We start from the raw sequence: 19715 nt of genomic DNA on the forward strand, positions 1-19715 counted from the left end.
GAAATCCATTCGACATAGTCGAATGACGCAAAGACTGAAATTATAAAACCTAAAGCCGACTGCCAGCAGTCGACCTTAGCCTTGGAGACTACACCCAGTGGGTGCACTCGGCGTGCCCCCACTAATCCTATTGAAGACAGAGTCGACCAGTCGACCAGTTTGCGAAATCCAGTCGACATAGTCGAATGACGCAAAGACTGAAATTATAAAGCCTAAGGCCGACTGCCAGCAGTCGACCTTAGCCTTGGGGACTACACCCAGCGGGTGCACTCAGCGTGCCCCCGCTAACACGGAGTCTAAGTCGACACACCCAGTGGGTGACTACTACAAATTCTGGAAAGAAAAGTTTTTTGATAGCATATCTTAACAAAACAGGCGGTGGTCGACTGACCTGAACATTGCTTTGAAGGGCGGAACTAGCGTCGTAAGCTGCCTGGCTCGCATCCCGGATGGTCCTTAACTGCTCCATCATGATCCCTGCCTGGCGTATCGCCTCCTTCGCGGCGCCAGCTTGGTCCTCTGGGACATGGTGCGTCGTGAAGAGGGAGGGCTGCTGAGCACTCGTCAGTGGATCTGCGAAGGACACAGTGTGTCGAGTGGTGTTCTCCTCCTCCACAACCAGAGTCTCAGGCACCGTCACATCCTGGGGCACCCTGCTGGCGGACGCTTTCCTACTCCTTCTGCGCTTCAGCGGTTCCTCATCCTCATCATCATCAGGGAGAGTGATAACAACATTGGGTGGAGCTACAGAGAAGAATCAGGATTAGAGATCATGAGTCAGTCGACTAAAAACGGCGTTAAGAATATAGTACCTAGTTTTGAGGTTGCTGCGTCCTCCATCTCATGGTCATCAGCCCGGGCTGAGGTCTCAGAAGTAGCAGCACTGCAACTCCAAAGAATCAGTCGACTAACTTCAGCGTCAATCAGAGACAAAGTTCACACAAAATAAGAAGACTTAAGCAGCATGATTACCCTGATATGGTAGGGATGGACACCTTCATCTTCGGCAGGAGCTTGGTCGGCTTTGACGGAGCCGCCCTGGGCTGCTTCGGCGCCTTTTCAGTCGGCGCCGGAGAGGTAGTCCGAGGGCGCTTGGTCGACTGTGCAACGGTCGCAACCCCCTTGCCACATTCAGTCGAAGGGTCGTGGACAAGCTTCGACCGCCTTTCTGAGCGCAGTGGTACGACCTCCTCCTCCTCTTCTTCCTCGTCTTCAGCGTCATCTTCATCACCGTCATCATCGTCATCGTCATCATCATCCTCAGCAACGTCCGAGTCCCACTCCTCCTCCTCCTGGCTCTCGCCCCCACTCGCCTCACCCTCCTCAGTCGGAGCCTGTGCTCCATTGGGCATCGAGTACAGCTCGGTGAGGGCCTGATAGACGTCAAGACAAGGATCAATCGACCAATTGGCAGAATAAACAGAAATGAATATGACAAGGACACAGTGGAGAGCAGAGCAGGCATACCTTGTTTGGATCACTGTTGTGGTCGAGTGGAGGAATCCTTCTGGCTCCGCGTGGGTTATCCTTGTTTCCGGTAAGGCGGCCATCCATCTTTCCAGAGTGACATCGTCGACTGCTTCTGGATGGACTCGAGTCTCGTCCTCAGTCCCACAGTACAACCACATGCAGTGGCTCCGGAACTGAAGGGGCTGGATACGACGCCTAAGGAAAACCTCCAGGAGATCCATGCCCGTCACTCCCTCCCGAACCAACTGTACCACGCGCTCCATCAACATCTTCACGTCAGCTTTCTCCTCCGGAATCAACTTCAGAGAAGAGGGCTTGTTCACTCGGTCCATGGTAAACTGAGGGAGTCCACTCGACTGCCCCGGCGTCGACTGATCCTGGCAGTAGAACCAGGTCGACTGCCAGCCTCTGACTGACTCGGGAAAAGTCATGGCTGGGAAGGTGCTCTTATTCCTCACCTGGATCCCCAGGCCCCCACACATTTGGACGACTCGGGTTCTTTCGTCGCCTGGGCTCGCCTTCTTCACGGTCTGAGAGCGACACGTGAATATATGCTTGAACAAGCCCCAGTGCGGTCGACAGCCCAGAAAACCCTCACACATGGACACGAACGCGGCAAGATAGGCGATAGAATTTGGGGTAAAGTGGTGGAGCTGCGCTCCAAAGAAGTTCAAGAAACCACGGAAGAAAATACTCGGCGGCAAAGAAAATCCACGATCGACATGGGTGGCCAAGAGCACGCACTCGCCCTCTTCTGGCTGGGGCTGCCACTCCTTCCCCGGAAGCCTCGCAGCTCCATGGGGGATCAGGCCCTCATTGGCCATGTCGAGGAGATCTTTCTCCGTGATGGTCGACTGGATCCAATCTCCTTGGACACAGCCCTTCGGCAGGCGGGATCTAGACGAAGACCCGCCGCGGCTGGTGGATCTCCCCTTCGCCTTCTCCGTCGCCGACGCCTTCTTCGCGCGTTCCAACGCTGCCGTCTTCTCCTTGGCCATGGTTGCTGGTGAGACGCGCGAGGAGAGGTTGGACGGAGGCGAGAGCGAGCGCGTCGGGCGGAGACGAAGGGAGCAGAGAAAGAGAATGCTGAGGCACTGTACAAAAAAAACCCCTCGCCAGGCGCATTTATAAGGTTCCTTCCGAGTGGATGACAGGTGGGCCCGGTCGATCTAATCATATCCAGAAACAGTTATGCAGGCGGGATACGTGGCGAAGAAAGCGGCGCGGGGATCGAGGCGTCTATGTCCCGTCCCATCCGAACGCCGCGGTCCGCTCCGCTTCGCGCGCTTCCCCAAATTTCGCATCCCGCGGAATCCGCGAACGGCAGACCAGTCTGTCAGACGCGGGATTTCTTGCGATCCGTCGCTCGGAAATCGTCAAAGCCCGAAAGATCACTCGACGAAAGAAGAGAATGGATCGAGTCGACTGAAGACAAGTTGCTCACTACCAACGAAGAGATTCTTTGGTCCAGAACAACACACGACCAGTGTGCAAAAGTTAATCGGAAACAACATCAACTCCTTCCTCACTCGAAGCCTCAATCCATTCGGGGGCTAATGATGGGGTCATGTACCTAGGGTAGGGTCACTGACCTGATCTAAGTACCCTGCCCAAAGACACCCTTAGAAGAGGTCACCTTCCAGTCGACCAACGAGGGACTCACTCGACTGACTTGAAGGACTCGACCACGAAGACTCACTCGACCACCAGAAGGTCAAGAGGCACTCTGCACTGCAACGGCCTGTAATTAAGTAGACTTTATGATAATAAAGACACTTTATGTGGGGCGTTACCAGTAACGCCCCAGACTTAACTCACCTTAAACCCTCTCCTACGTGGGCTGACTGGGGTCCTGGCGCACTCTATATAAGCCACCCCCCTCCACAGGTAGAGGGGTTCGGCACCTTGTAACTCATATACAGATAATCCACTCGACCGCCTCTGGGCTCCGAGACGTAGGGCTTTTACTTCTTCCGAGAAGGGCCTGAACTCGTACATCCCTTGTGTTTACAACCTCTCCATAGCTAGGACCTTGCCTCTCCATACCTACCCCCCACTCTACTGTCAGGCTTAGAACCACGACACCCGCTTAATCTAATCTTAAACCTCCACGTTAGCAGCTTCATGAAGCCCTAAAAAAACACCCCCTACACGTAGTCCTGTCCATGGGCCACCCGGCCCGACCCGGCCCGACGCTGCTCCTAAGCCGGGCCTAGGCCTAGGTTTTGAGCCCGAAGACTAGGTCGTGCCGGGTCTAGGCCTGCTATTTTTGCTATTTACTGAAGAGGCCCGACCCGAGGCCTGAGGCCCGGTGTTTTTTGCTGTGACGGGCCAGGCTCGGGCCTGAAAAGTAGGCCCGAAGGCCGGGCTGGGCCAGGCTTGGGCCTGAGTTTTCTACCTCAGGTTTGGTCAGGCCTGGCCCGACCCAAAAGATGGCCAGGTCACAGGTATGGGTATATCGTAACGGAGATCACAGATGGGGTAAATTGATGGCATGGGATTGGTTACGGAATGGGCCGCACTAGCGAATTCATGGGGCGGTGGAGATTATTACGATGGAATACGTCTCAGCCCCGTAACCATCATATAATTACGCGTAACAGAAAACTACCATTGTTCAGTCAACTTAACTGTCACTTTCAGGACAGGATGATGACATATAGCACTAACTCGCGGTCAACCATGTTTTAAGACTAGTCATAGTGACGCTTGTTGATGCTACAGCCCATGAGCAAACCAGATGGATTGACATGAATGATAATGACGACGTTGATACACAAGAAGGTGATGTCCCTTTCGAGCAAAGTGATGCCTTATGCTTCGGCCTTGATGATGTTAAGGCACAACCTTTCATTCTGTGTGGGACGATGCCGGGGAATGTGTCGAGGCGGTGAACAACAAGACAACTAACCACATTTGCTTTTGCCCTCCATGAGATGAGCTAGTGCATTGGACCGATGGATAATAGAACTGAGTTGGCTAGATGCTTGGGCGCTCTATCTGTAGGAGTGGACATGAACGGTGACATCCAGCGGCGGAGCTATGTAGAATGCTGAGGGGGGCGTGCCCCCCTCCCCCCTTCCCCCTAGCCCAAGTGATTTTTTCTTACTAGGTAGTAGTAATGACCCATTATCTACACGGACGCATAAGCCTATGACGCACGCTGCACGCACAATTTAGGCTCGCACACATCTCCCCGCCTCCATCCACGAACTAGACGTCATGCCGCTGCACTCGAGGGATGCGTCGACGCCCAACACTGCCGACGCCGACTAGAAGCTCGTCCTAATCCGTGCGCGTCGCCGGCGAACATCCCGGCGCGGAGGAGGGACGAATAAGGGCGCGCCTCAACCCTCTGACCGTCGTCTTCTGCTCTTCGCCGCTGGCCTCGCCGGCTCGCCGCTCCGGTGGTCATCCATGTTGGTCGTCCAGCTGGCTACCCGTCATCATCGGACGCCCCTCCCCATACGAATTTGTAAGTGCCATGTGCCGCTGTGCGGCTGCGCCCACCTTAAACTGTTGGAATTTGGATCCCGGGTGTGCACCGTTGCTAATCATACATGTATTTTGGATCCATACGGATAATATAAGTATAAATTTGTTTGAAGGCTACAAGTTCTAGTTTGTTGTGATTGGCTACATTTTTTTTGGGTCATTGCCACCCCGCATAGATTCTTGTCAAGCTTCGCCACCGGTGACATCCCTTATCAGCGAGCTTATGGATCCTAGCTTATAGAACCAATAAAGTAGGTCAGGAGCACCAAAGATATTTGTTTGGTGATCTTAGCCTCGTTGATGAGGGCAGTTGATGGCGGGGAGACTAAAGAATTTGGACCATTGCCATTTTCATCCGGAAGATATAAAAAGTCACGTGTATACCCCAACCTGAAGTTTAGAGACTTGCTTGAATGTCAAATGTGATTGTGGGAGTGCTCTATGAAGCACCATCAACCTTACTTGCGAAGCACTCGGACACAAAGCAGCGTTACACGTGGAGTTTGAGAAAGATGGTGCCCATGGTTTGTTCATGTAAGAATTTGTAGTGGTGGGCAATGGAAGATAACAAGTTGCCAAGTACTTCCTCTATTCTAAAATAAGTGACTCGACTTTGTACTAACTTTGTACTAAAGTCAGTAAAAGTTGAGTCACTTATTTTGGGAAGGATGGAGTATATCACTTTTGCTGGGGCTCAACGGCCTCAAACAAGCAGTATCGGCCGACCTATGCTTTCGTCGCCCATGAATGCGCAAACACTACAAAGCGCTTGATAGAGGTCATACAAATGGGATGTGTGCATGGAATGAAGTACAAGAGCGCATGGAAGGCCAAACAAGCTGCGTTTGAAATGGTGCATGGTGAAGGGGAAGAAGCATACAATCGCCTCCCTAAATTGTTGGGAGCGATGGCTGCAAGAAACCCGGGCATGTATTATGTGGTACCCGAAGCCACAACCTACGAAGGTTACAATGCTAGCATATGGTATCACAAGAGAACGTTGATCATGCATTCTGTCAGTAAGCTCGTCGGCTACACCATCATACATTTGCACTTTATTACCAGAGCACACTACATTATTTTCCATGAAGCATCCACTGATATTGGCAAGAAGAGAGTGTAAAATCGTAATAAAAAATCACTTTTATTAACAAAAAGCAGAAAATGCTCTCATCCAATCACAATAAGAGAGCATGAATAAGTATCCTTGTGTGGTCAAACGTGACAAGACGCACTGTCACAAGGCTGGAGTTGACAGTAAAAAACAGGTCAATTTTGAACAGTGGAGAGGAAGTTAGGCGCCATGATCTCGAGCAGCCCCTTGGGGTTGTCCACATGAACCCAATGGCCGGAGTTAGGGAGAACGTGGAGCGACACTTTGCCCGCGTCAGGTTTGCTGCCTCTCCTTGACAGTGCTTTTAGCCTCTGGACATCCTCAGGGTGCCATCTATCACTGAGCTCTGCCTGTACTATCGAGATCTCCAAACCCTTTGGTGGGTTCTCCAGCAGTCCCCAGTAGCTTCTATCTCTGAAAATTAACAGTAACTTAACTCAGTTTGCATACACCAAAGCGTTGAACATGTTTGGATGATATACAGGGTTACACGACAGCTAGTTCACCAACTGATTGAAGATACCAACAAAGACAAAGAATCAGATAAGGGGAGGTGGAGGAGAAGTAAAAGAAAAACTGCTTGTTACCTGTAAGAATTAAACATGTCTGTGGCAGCCTGAAGATCAAAAGCCCAGGTCACATGTTCATTGTCCTTCTTCAAGTTGCTGCCAATCCAGTCTGAAAGTGACTTGGAGAATCCCAGGCTGACCATGTGGTCCACAACCCACCTGATAGCAAACAGGCATAACATTAAGAATCTGAACAGAAGTGAATCATTTAGTAGTTCATGTTAAATATCTTGGAAGGGCCAAAATGTGAGCTCTCCTTCAAGGCTTCAAGAGTAAGTGCAAGAACAAGGCAGGCATCAACCAATTTATAATAAGAGGCATATGCGTCCTACTCACCTAGAATCAATTTTACATAATTACAGGATAAGGACAAATACTTGATGTTACTCACCCTGAGCATTAAAGTAACCAAGCAAGTTGACATTTGAAATGCACGGTGTGTTTAAGGTTATTTCAGTGCTTTGAGTCAAATACGATACTCTGTTTAAAAAATTAGCTACAAAAATGTATGCAAAATTGCCAAAGATTTAGCAAAATTTTGATTCCATGCACACCCTTCTGTCGCATGGTTATACACACTATAGCCTAGAATTTACATATAACTAGAATTATCAATATAACGAATTATCTTGTTCTGTCATTCCATCTTTCGGTGTTGCTATTAGCCTTTGCGTCATGTACTCATACAGCACACTGCTTGCACATGAACCTTTTCAGTGCGATGGGCCGCTGCATTAATGTTTGGTCAACTGATGTGTGCACTAGTTTGTTTGCTGAAGACACTGCTAATGCCCACTATTCGATAAAATGAACAGATTGAATCATACACTTTAAATTAATATTTCGAATAGATTAGGAAGCAGAGAAATATAGGGAATGTAAGAGAATTACTTGCGCGATGGAAGCGATGAAGGAAGACTTGCTAGTGTTTCCAAAACCCGTTCAACTTCGCCATCACTGTTATCTATTTTTACTTCTCCAGGGACAGAATCAAGCACCCAGAGCTGTTCTGCATCAAAGGAAATAAATGACATATGTGATACACCTTCTTTATCCCCTTGACCCAGTGATGTTCAGTTCAGTAAGCGTGACCAAACAGAATAATCAGGGGATAAAGACGATGCCAAGAAATTAACTACAAGGTACAAGAAGCAATACATTGTCATTCTGCCAACAGAATCACAACAAATTCTCCAAAGGTTGTACTGCGATGCTATATTAAAGTCTCTTACACAACTCAAAGTATACTTTACTCTGTGACACATAGTGAACTAAATGATTCTTGTTTCCTTCGTGTCACCTTTTCATATGTAACAGTAGGATTTTCTAGATCAACACTGCATATACCTATGTAAATAAGTATGTATACACTGCACCTACTGTAAGTTGCAAAATCAGACAATTTATTCATAAGAACAATAATAAAACAATAGGCAAACAGAAGAACTATGTTAGAACCAATCACGTGGAAGCTAAAAATAACTCACTGAACCTGTTTGGGAAGAGCAGCAGATTCTCCGTAATCGCCACGGGAGCAACTCTCTGTGAAATCCAGTGCGACCTTTCCACCCATTGAGTGACCCACGACAACATCCGGCCATGTCCAGCCCCGAGCCTTCACCAAATCAGCAAGATCCTTGGCGGCACTCGACATATCATGGGGCGGGCTCAGCCCTTTGATCCTGGCTGAGCTCCCATGGTTCCTCAAATCCACAAGAACCATCTTCCACTCTACAAACACAAACACACACGCATACAAATCACAAAACTCAGGTCTCTAAACAAACCCCCGGCCTGTGACTCTAAGCAAGCGCCGAGCTATGTAAGCCGGGCACATTGACAATTCTCCAACGTTCATGGATACCACAATCATCAGTAGCAGTGCTAACTGTTAAGAGATACACGCATTTAGTGAAGGGGGTATTGGGCGGCAGTTACCGTCGGCGGGGGAGCGGTCACGGAGCTGGGAGGCGAGGGTGCGGGAGAAGGTGCGCCAGTTGCGGCCGGAGCCCAGGAGGCCGTGGAGGACGAAGGCGGTGGCGGTGGGGGGCTTCTCAGGGGAGAGCTGGATCTCGTGGAAGGCGAGGGTTTCGGTCTGGTGGGCGGCGTCCGAGTGGACGGAGGAGGAGAGGAGCAGGCGCCAGGGAGACCAGGCGGCGGGGGAGGAGAGGAGGCGCGAGCGGAGGGGGGAGGAGGACGCTCGGAGAGACGCCGCCATGGCCGATCGCCGCGGGAGTTCTCGCCGGACGACGCGGCGATGGGGTAATGGCTGCCGAGCCGAAGAGTACAGAACGAAGAGAAAAAAAAATAAGCTGAAAAAAGGTACAGAAAAATATGACAGCTGTGGGATTTGAACCCACGCCCTTTCGGACCAGAGCCTAAATCTGGCGCCTTAGACCACTCGGCCAAACTGTCCTGTTGTACGTACCGAGCTCGAAATTTATTAGGCCATAAAGTGGACGAGGAATTAGGATGGCAGTCCAAACTCAATGAAGGGCTTCAATTCCATTTTCATAGATGGACGACCGCACGGTATATGTGTCTAGAAGTATCATTTCATCGACTAGCATGGTAATGGCAGAATCTATGAAGGGCTTCAGTTCCATTTTCAGAGATGGACGACCGCACGGTATACGTGTCTAGAAGTATCATTTCATCGACTAGCACGGCAGTGGCAGAGCTTGGCCCAAATAGTTGGGCGGGCCGGCTGATAGAAATAGCTATTGAGCTTGTGTTTTATGGTCCAAAAATAGATATGCCTCAAAGAAAATCTCATAGGCTGGGCAGGGTCAAGGCCGTTTGGCTTTGTTGTAGCACCGCCGCATGGGTCGGCCCAACGGATGGAAGACAGAAAAGGAGAAGCTCAAAGGAGAAAGAGAGGTGGAGGCGATGAAAAACAATATCAATGAGTTGAAGAGGGCAAGAAACGAGTATACCAATGGCTCGAGAATTACATTCATGATTGCTACAATGGAGTCATCTAGACATGGAGGAGAAGAAGAATGAATAGAAGAAGGCGAGACGGGGGGAGGGGGTAGGCTCCACATTAAGGCTGATCGGCGACAGATATCCGCCTGAACGCCCAGAAATAGTTCATCACGATGGATCCAATGGCTCGAGAATTTTGGGCGAGGCCGTGGGATATTACCATACGTTTCAGGAACCTCGAACTAGGGAAAAATACACATGCCGAAGGAGGAAAGAATGGCGCAGACATCGGCGGAGTGGATGGTGCACACAACGGCAACATGTGATTTGTGCATGTCACTGGTTAATGCTTTTGTTTGTGCAAATTGTCAAAAAATATATTCATAATTGCTTGGTGTGCCAAACGTTTACTTCTGGACGGAATCTAAGTGTTTGAATAAAAAAACAAGAAAACAAATCATGGAGGTTGAGATATGACGACTCTGTGTTTCCACGTCACCTCGACAACCTTCATATTCGTATGGAGCACACTTCATATGGCCGATGGTGATCACAGATATAGAGACTCTGCTAGAGTTGCTCTAAGGTATGCAAGCTTCGAAAATCCATTCATGGATTAAAGCAAGCTTCGAAAATCCATTCATGGATTAAAGTAAGCATCTTAGAGTTGGAACATTTGTTTTGATGAGGCGGTCAAAGGATTTCACTTCATCAAGAACGAAAATGAACCTTGTGTTTATAAGAAATTTAGTGGGAGCTTAGTCGTGTTTCTAATCATATATTTTCGGAAAAAGAGGATAATCCTCTGCATCGAGTTATGCACATAATCATATACTCTCTTTGTTTTATAATGTAGTGCATATAGGTTTTTTGAGACGTTAAGCTCAACAAACTTTGACCAGATTTAAGGAGAAAATTGTTTATTTCTGAAATATCAAATATATACAATATGAATTTTTAATTCACGATGTATCTGATGATATGCATTTGCTAATAGAAATGTGAATATTTTTCTCTCTAAACATGGTCAAAGTTCGCAAAGTTTGACTTTAAAAAAACTGTACATTATGAAACAGAGGGAGTATTATATATCATTCAAAATCCATTAGCCGAACAACATTGACCCATAAAAAATGAGGTCGCATGCCTCACGATAGTAACTGCACCAAATAGCCACTTCCCCTATGATAAAAGACAAAACCAAAACAAAAAATACACAGCTCCTTACTAAGCCTTTAAAATGAAATCTCCACATGTGCACCGATGATGACGAGTCCAACCCAAGGTCGATCTTGAGGTTTTCATCCCCAAAGCCAAGCTTCGATCCACCATCTTCACCAAGGGCACGACGTAGATCTAGTGTTTTCCACCGGAGTGTGCATGTTCTTCGTCGAATTCGCCTCTACCATCAACCCTTGTCTGTCTACCGTTACCTCACTAGTCGGATACCGCAGGAGGAGAAACCGGAAGAGAAAGGCGTCCTATACCGCCTAGCCTCTAGAAAACCTCCTCTAATGTTATAAAACTACAGGCAGTTACAGAAACACAACCGCCTTCAAATTTTCTACAGTCAGTTTCGAATTGCTAACCACCTCTGGATCTTTCCGTACCAAGAATAACCGCCTCCAGTGGGTATTATCAGTGACCACAATCTGCTTGGCCAGATCCACTTTCAGGAGCCGCTTGTAATGCCTCATTTTTCTACTAGTGCGCTGATAGGACTACGAGCCTAGTGGTAAACCCGTGATCTATACCCACATCATGTTCTTGGCTCGTGCAGTAGATTTTCTTTTTGTTTTGAGATAGTGTATCGTACTGCGTTGTCCAACAGGCTAGACCGCCACCATTGTTGTCGCGATGAGAGGCACATCACCTTCTGCAAGTTTTAGATCTAGGTTTTGTGGGTTTCACCATCATCTACCTTCTAGCAATTCGCTAGCTTTTTCTTGAAGGCTTGAATGCACATCAGCAGGGCGATGTAAAAGGCATTAATAGTTATATTTGTAGGGGTAACTGGTTTGAATAAGATGATGTCTTGCCCCTTGTCGTGAGAATCACATCAAAACAAATGTATAAATATGTGGTAACAGAAACTAAAAAGAAGTGGAAACAAATGTATGAGAGTTCTCAAACATTTTAAAAGAGTAAAACCTACAATGTATGTGATAAATTATGTATAAAAAGGGAAACACTTTAAATTTAAACTTAATGCGGCATCATCGTGAGAATCACATCAAAACAAATGTATAATATGTGGTAACAGAAACTAAAAAGAAGTGGAAACAAATGTATGAGAGTTCTCAAACATTTTAAAAGAGTAAAACCTACAATGTATGTGATAAATTATGTCTAAAAAGGGAAACACTTTAAATTTAAACTTAATGCGGCATCATCTTTTAATGAAAATGTGAAACACAAATGATATATTTTTCTCAAGTGTGAAACATAAACTATATATTTTTGTCAAGTACTCCCTCTGTTTCTAAATATAAGATGTTTTGAGTGATCCACAATTACTAACTATTTCAACTTCATGTTCCCGAGTTGCAGAGAACAAACCAAACTAAGGCAATCTTTCCGGATTCGCTCCGCCTTACAACCTTGCTTCCCATTGTCATTGTCATTGTAGCACGTGTGTGGCCAGCCCATAAGGGCCGTGCGGACTTGATGTCATCCCCACCTTCCTTCAGTATCTCACTAGCAGTCCCTCATGGATGCGGCACACACCTTTTTCTTTGTTTCGGGGCTTATTTCAACAACCAGTCATAAGCCCCACGGTCCCTTGGCAGTTCAATATAAACTGTCAAAATGTTTTACATTTAGAAAGAGAGCATCATTTGTTGGGTAACGTAGCAATAATTCAAAAAAATTCCTACGTGTCACCAAGATCAATCTAGGATATACTAGCAACGAGAGAGAGGGAGTGCATCTTGTTGGAAATATGCCCTAGAGGCAATAATAAAAGTATTATTATTATATTTCCTTGTTCATGATAATTGTCTTTTATTCATGCTATAACTGTATTATCCGGAAATCGTAATACACGTTTGAATACATAGACCACAATATGTCCCTAGTGAGCCTCTAGTTGACTAGCTCGTTGTGATCAACAGATAGTCATGGTTTCCTGGCTATGGACATTGGATGTCGTTGATAACGGGATCACATCATTAGGAGAATGATGTGATGGACAAGACCCAATCCTAAGACTAGCACAAAAGATCGTGTAGTTCATTTGCTAGAGCTTTGCCAATGTCAAGTATCTCTTCCTTTGACCATGAGATCGTGTAACTCCTGGATACCGTAGGAGTGCTTTGGGTGTATCAAACGTCACAACGTAACTGGGTGACTATAAAGGTGCACTACAGGTATCTCCGAAAGTATCTATTGTTTTATGCGGATCGAGACTGGGATTTGTCACTCCGTGTAAACGGAGAGGTATCTCTGGGCCCACTCGGTAGGACATCATCATATGCGCAATGTGACCAAGGAGTTGATCACGGGATGTGTGTTACGGAACGAGTAAAGTGACTTGCCGGTAACGAGATTGAACAAGGTATTGGATACCGACGATCGAATCTCGGGCAAGTAACATACCGATAGACAAAGGGAATTGAATACGGGATTGATTAAGTCCTTGACATCGTGGTTCATCCGATGAGATCATCGTGGAACATGTGGGAGCCAACATGGGTATCCAGATCCCGCTATTGGTTATTGACCGGAGAACGTCTCGGTCATGTCTGCATGTCTCCCGAACCCGTAGGGTCTACACACTTAAGGTTCGATGACGCTAGGGTTATAAAGGAAGCTTGTATGTGGTTACCGAATGTTGTTCGGAGTCCCGGATGAGATCCCGGACGTCACGAGGAGTTCCGGAATGGTCCGGAGGTAAAGATTTATATATAGGAAGTCCTATTTCGGCCATCGGGACAAGTTTCGGGGTCATCGGTATTGTACCGGGACCACCGGAAGGGTCCCGGGGGCCCACCGGGTGGGGCCACCTGCCCCGGGGGGCCACATGGGCTGTAGGGGGTGCGCCTTGGCCTACATGGGCCAAGGGCACCAGCCCCAAGAGGCCCATGCGCCTGGGGAAACCCTAAAGGAAGAGTCCCAGCAGGGGAAGGCACCTCCTAGGTGCCTTGGGGGGGGAGGACTCCTCCCCTGGCCGCCGCCCCCTTGGAGATTGGATCTCCTAGGGGCTGGCGCACCCCCCCCCCCTTGGGATCCCTATATATAGTGGGGTAGGAGGGCCTCCCAAACACACCTTATGCCTTTGGTGCAGCCCCTCCCTCTCTCCCAAGTTCTTCTCCTCTCCCGTGGTGCTTGGCGAAGCCCTGCGGGATTGCCACGCTCCTCCACCACCACCACGCCGTTGTGCTGCTGTTGGATGGAGTCTTCCTCAACCTCTCCCTCTCTCCTTGCTGGATCAAGGCGTGGGAGACGTCACCGGGCTGTACGTGTGTTGAACGCGGAGGTGCCGTGCGTTCGGCACTTGATCATCGGTGATCTGAATCACGACGAGTACGACTCCATCACCCCCGTTCACTTGAACGCTTCCGCTTAGCGATCTACAAGGGTATGTAGATGCACTATCCTTTCTACTCGTTGCTGGTCTCTCCATAGATAGATCTTGGTGTTTCGTAGGAAATTTTTTTGAATTTCTGCTACGTTCCCCAACAGTGGCATCATGAGCTAGGTCTATTGCGTAGATTCTTTGCACGAGTAGAACACAAAGTAGTTGTGGGTGTTGATGTGTTCAATATGCTTACCGTTACTAGTCCAATCTTGTTTCGACGGTATTGTGGGATGAAGCGGCCCGGACCGACCTTACACGTACTCTTGCGTGAGACAGGTTCCACCGATTGACATGCACTTGGTGCATAAGGTGGCTAGCGGGTGCCAGTCTCTCCCACTTTAGTCGGAACGGATTCGATGAAAAGGGTCCTTATGAAGGGTAAATAGCAATTGGCATATCACGTTGTGGTCTTGCGTAGGTAAGAAACGTTCTTGCTAGAAACCCATAGCAGCCACGTAAAACATGCAAACAACAATTAGAGGACGTCTAACTTGTTTTTGCAGGGTATGCTATGTGATGTGATATGGCCAAAAGGATGTGATGAATGATATATGTGATGTATGAGATTGATCATGTTCTTGTAATAGGATTCACGACTTGCATGTCGATGAGTATGACAACCGGCAGGAGCCATAGGAGTTGTCTTTATTTTTTGTATGACCTGCGTGTCATTGAAGAACGCCATGTAAACTGCTTTACTTTATTGCTAAACGCGTTAGTCATAGAAGTAGAAGTAGTCGTTGGCGTGACAACTTCATGAAGACACGATGATGGAGATCATGATGATGGAGATCATGGTGTCATGCCGATGACAAGATGATCATGGAGCCCCGAAGATGAAGATCAAAGGAGCTATATGATATTGGCCATATCATGTCACTACTCTATTTGATTGCATGTGATGTTTATCATGTTTATGCATCTTGTTTGCTTAGAACGACGGTAGTAAATAAGATGATCCCTTACAAAATTTCAAGAAGTGTTCTCCCCTAACTGTGCACCGTTGCTACAGTTCGTCGCTTCTAAGCACCACGTGATGATCGGGTGTGATGGATTCTTACGTTCACATACAACGGGTGTAAGACAGTTTTACACAGCGAAAACACTTAGGGTTAACTTGACGAGCCTAGCATGTGCAGACATGGCCTCGGAACACGGAGACCGAAAGGTCGAGCATGAGTCGTATAGTAGATACGATCAACATGAAGATGTTCACCGATGATGACTAGTCCGTCTCACGTGATGATCGGACACGGCCTAGTTGACTCGGATCATGTAATCACTTAGATGACCAGAGGGATGTCTATCTAAGTGGGAGTTCATAAGATGAACTTAATTATCTTGAACATAGTCAAAAGACCTTTTGCAAATTATGTCGTAGCTCGCGCTTTAGTTCTACTGTTTTAGATATGTTCCTAGAGAAAATATAGTTGAAAGTTGATAGTAGCAATTATGTGGACAGTAGAAAGCTTATGTCCTTAATGCACTGCTCAGTGTGCTGAACCCCAAACGTCGTTTGTGGATGTTTCGAACATCGAACATACACGTTTTGATAACTACGTGATAGTTCAGTTAAATGGTTTAAGTAGAGGCACTAAAGACGTTTTCGAAACATCGCGGAACATATGAGATGTTTCGAGGGCTGAAATTGGGACTTCATGCTCGTGCCCACGTCAAGAGGTATAAGACCTCCGACGATTTACTTAACCTGCAAACTAAGGGAGAAAAGCTCAATCGTTGAGCTTGTGCTCATATTGTCTGAGTACAACAATCACTTGAATTGAGTGGGAGTTGATCTTCCAAATGAGATAGTGATGTTTCTCCAAAGTCATTGCCACCAAGCTGCTAGAGCTTCGTGATGAACTATAACATATCAGGGATAGATATGATGATCCTTGAGGTATTCGCGATGTTTGACACCGCGAAAGTAGAAATCAAGAAGGAGCATCAATTGTTGATGGTTGGTGAAACCACTAGTTTCAAGAAGGGCAAGGGCAAGAAGGGATACTTCATGAAACGGCAATTCAGCTGCTGCTCTAGTGAAGAAACCCAAGGTTGAACCCAAACCCGAGACTAAGTGCTTCTGTGATAAGGGGAATAGCCGCTGGAGCAGAATTACCCTAGATACTTGGTAGATAAGAAGGCTGGCAAGGTCGATAAAAGTATATTGGATATACATTATGTTAATGTGTACTTTACTAGTACTCCTAGTAGCACCAGGGTATTAGATACCGGTTCGGTTGCTAAGTGTTAGTAACTCGAAATAAAAGCTACGGAATAAAACGGAGACTGGCTAAAGGTGAGCTGACGATATATGTTGGAAGTGTTTCCAAGTTTGATGTGATCAAACATCGCACGCTCCCTCTACCATCAAGATTAGTATTAAACCTGAATGGTTTATTGAATCTCGATCGTAGTGATACACATTTTCATGCCAAAAGATATAAGATAGTAATGATAGTACCACTTACTTGTGGCACTGCCATGTAAGTCATAATGGTACAAAATGCATGAAGAAGCTCCATGTTGATGGATCTTTGGACTCACTCATTTTTGAAAAGTTTGAGACATGCGAACCATGTCTATTGGTATATATGCATGAAGAAGCTCCATGCAAATGGATCGTTTGGACTCACTTGATTTTGAATCACTTGAGATATGCAAATCATACCACATGGACAAGATGACTGAAAAGCCTCACTTTCAATAAGATGGAACAAGATAGCAACTTGTTGGAAGTAACACATTTTGATGTGTGCGGTCCAATAAATGCTGAGGCATGCAGTGAATATCGTTATGTTCTTACTTCACAGATGATTCGAGTAGATGTTGAGAATATTTACTTGATGAAACACAAGTCTGAATTATTGAATGGTTCAAATAATTTCAGAGTGAAGTAGAAGATCATTGTGACAAGAGGATAAAATGTCTATGATATGATCATAGAGATGAATATCTGAGTTACGAGTTTTGGCACAAAATTAAGACATTGTGGAAATTGTTTCGCAACTAATACAGCCTGGAACACCATAAGTGTGATGGTGTGTCCGAACATCATAACTGCACCCTATTGGATATGATGCGTACCATGATGTCTCTTATCGAATTACCACTATTGTCCATGGGTTAGGCATTAGAGACAACCACATTTACTTTAATAGGGTACCACGTAATTCCGATGAGATGACACCGTATGAATTATGGTTTAGAGAAACCTAAGTTGTCGTTTCTTAAAAGTTTGGGGCTGCAACGCTTATATGAAAAAGTTTCAGGTTGATAAGCTCGAACCCAAAGCGGATAAAATGCATCTTCATAGGAAACCCAAAACAGTTGGGTATACCTCCTAATTCAGATCCGAAAGCAATATGGATTGTTTCTAGAATCGGGTCCTTTCTCGAGGAAAAGTTTCTCTCGAAAGAATTGAGTGGGAGGATGGTGGAAACTTGATGAGGTTATTGAACCATCACTTCAACCAGTGTGTAGCAGGGCACAGGAGGTTGTTCCTGTGGCACCTACACCAATTGAAGTAGAAGCTTATGATAGTGATCATGAAACTTCAGATCAAGTCACTCCCAAACCTCGTAGGGTGACAAGGATACGCTACTTCGGAGTGGTACAGTAGTCTTGTCTTGAAGGTCATGTTGCTAGACAACAATGAACCTACGAGCTATGGAGAAGCGATGGTGGGCCCGAATTCCGACAAATGGTTAGAAGCCATGAAATCCGAGAACGGATCCATGGACTTTGGTGGACTTGCCCGATGATCGGCAAGCCATTAAGATAAATGGATCTTTAAGAAGAAGACGGACGTGGATGGTAATGTCACCGTCTATGAGGCTCGACTTGTGGCGAAGAGTTTTTCACAAGTTCAAGGAGTTGACTACGATGAGATTTTCTCATCCGTGGCGATGCTTAAGTCCGTCGGAATCATGTTAGCATTAGCTGCATTTATGAAATCTGGCAGACAGATGTCAAAACGAGTTTCCTTACCAGTTTTTCGTAAGGAAAGGTTGTATGTAATACAATCAGAAAGTTTTTGTCGATCCTAAGGATGCTAAAAGGTATGCTAGCTCCAGCGATCCTTCTAAGGACTGGAGTGAGCATCTCGGAGTTGGAATGTATGCTTTGATGATGATCAAAGATTTTGGGTTTGTACAAAGTTTATGAGAAACTTGTATTTCCAAAGAAGTGAGTGGGAGCACTATAGAATTTCTGATGAGTATATGTTGATCAGAAATGATGTAGAATTTCTAGAAAGCATATAGGGTTATTTGAAAGGTGTTTTTCAATAGAAAACCTGGATTAAGCTACTTGAACATTGAGCATCGAGATCTATAAAGATAGATCAAAATGCTTAATAATACTTTCAAAATGAGCATATACCTTGACATGATCTTGAAGGTGTTCAAGATGGATCAGTCAAAGAAGAAGTTCTTGCCTGAGTTGTAAGGTACGAAGTTAAGACTTAAAGCTCGACCATGGCAGAATAGAGAGAAAGGACGAAGGTCGTCTCTTATGCTTAAGACATAGGCTCTACAGTATGCTATGCTGTGTACCGCACCTGAAGTGTGCCTTGCCATGAGTTAGTCAAGGGGTACAAGAGTGATCCAAGAATGGATCACAGACAGTGGTCAAAGTTATCCTTAGTAACTAGTGGACTAAGGAATTTTCTCGATTATGGAGGTGGTAAAAGAGTTCGTCGTAAAGGTTACGACGATGCAAGCTTGACACCTATCCGGATAGCTCTGAGTAGAGAGACCGGATACATATAATGGAGCAATAATTTAGAATAGCTCCAAGTAGAACAGTTGTTTGGAATAGCTCCAAATAGAGCGTGGTAGCTGCATCTAGGAGATGACATAGAGATTTGTAAAGCACACACGGATCTGAAAGGTTCAGACCTGTTGACTAAAACCTCTCTCACAAGCAACATGATCAAACATAAAACTCATTGAGTGTTAATCACATAGTGATGTGAAATAGACTACTGACTCTAGTAAACTCTTGGGTATTAGTCACATGGCGATGTGACCTGTGAGTGTTAATCACATGGCAATGTGAACTAGATTATTGACTCTAGTGCAAGTGGGAGACTGTTGGAAATATGCCCTAGAGGCAATAATAAAAGTATTATTATTATATTTCCTTGTTCATGATAATTGTCTTTTATTCATGCTATAACTGTATTATCCGGAAATTGTAATACACGTGTGAATACATAGACCACAATATGTCCCTAGTGAGCCTCTAGTTGACTAGCTCGTTGTGATCAACAGATAGTCATGGTTTCCTGGCTATGGACATTGGATGTCGTTGATAACGGGATCACATCATTAGGAGAATGATGTGATGGACAAGACCCAATCCTAAGACTAGCACAAAAGATCGTGTAGTTCATTTGCTAGAGCTTTGCCAATGTCAAGTATCTCTTCCTTTGACCATGAGATCGTGTAACTCCTGGATACCGTAGGAGTGCTTTGGGTGTATCAAACGTCACAACGTAACTGGGTGACTATAAAGGTGCACTACAGGTATCTCCGAAAGTATCTATTGTTTTATG

At 46.1% G+C, this 19715-nt stretch overlaps 1 protein-coding gene and 1 non-coding gene across 2 annotated transcripts; both read right to left on the minus strand.

Annotated features, from left to right (window-relative positions):
- Positions 1-6090: 6090 nt before the first annotated feature.
- Positions 6091-8977, minus strand: LOC123062691 (protein ABHD11). The gene is made up of 5 exons (XM_044486326.1): positions 8587-8977; positions 8141-8379; positions 7540-7652; positions 6667-6807; positions 6091-6493 (listed from the first exon to the last, which is right to left on the minus strand). Exons 1-5 carry the CDS (start codon positions 8864-8866, stop codon positions 6235-6237), a joined length of 1032 nt encoding a protein of 343 aa, XP_044342261.1. The 5' UTR covers positions 8867-8977; the 3' UTR covers positions 6091-6234.
- A 6-nt stretch (positions 8978-8983) lies between these two features.
- TRNAL-UAG (transfer RNA leucine (anticodon UAG)) lies at positions 8984-9063 on the minus strand. Its single transcript has one exon. It is a non-coding gene; the product is annotated as a tRNA-Leu (tRNA).
- Between the last annotated feature and the right edge of the window lie 10652 nt (positions 9064-19715).

This window comes from Triticum aestivum, chromosome 3A (assembly GCF_018294505.1).
Source record: "Triticum aestivum cultivar Chinese Spring chromosome 3A, IWGSC CS RefSeq v2.1, whole genome shotgun sequence".
Lineage (NCBI taxonomy): Eukaryota > Viridiplantae > Streptophyta > Magnoliopsida > Poales > Poaceae > Triticum > Triticum aestivum.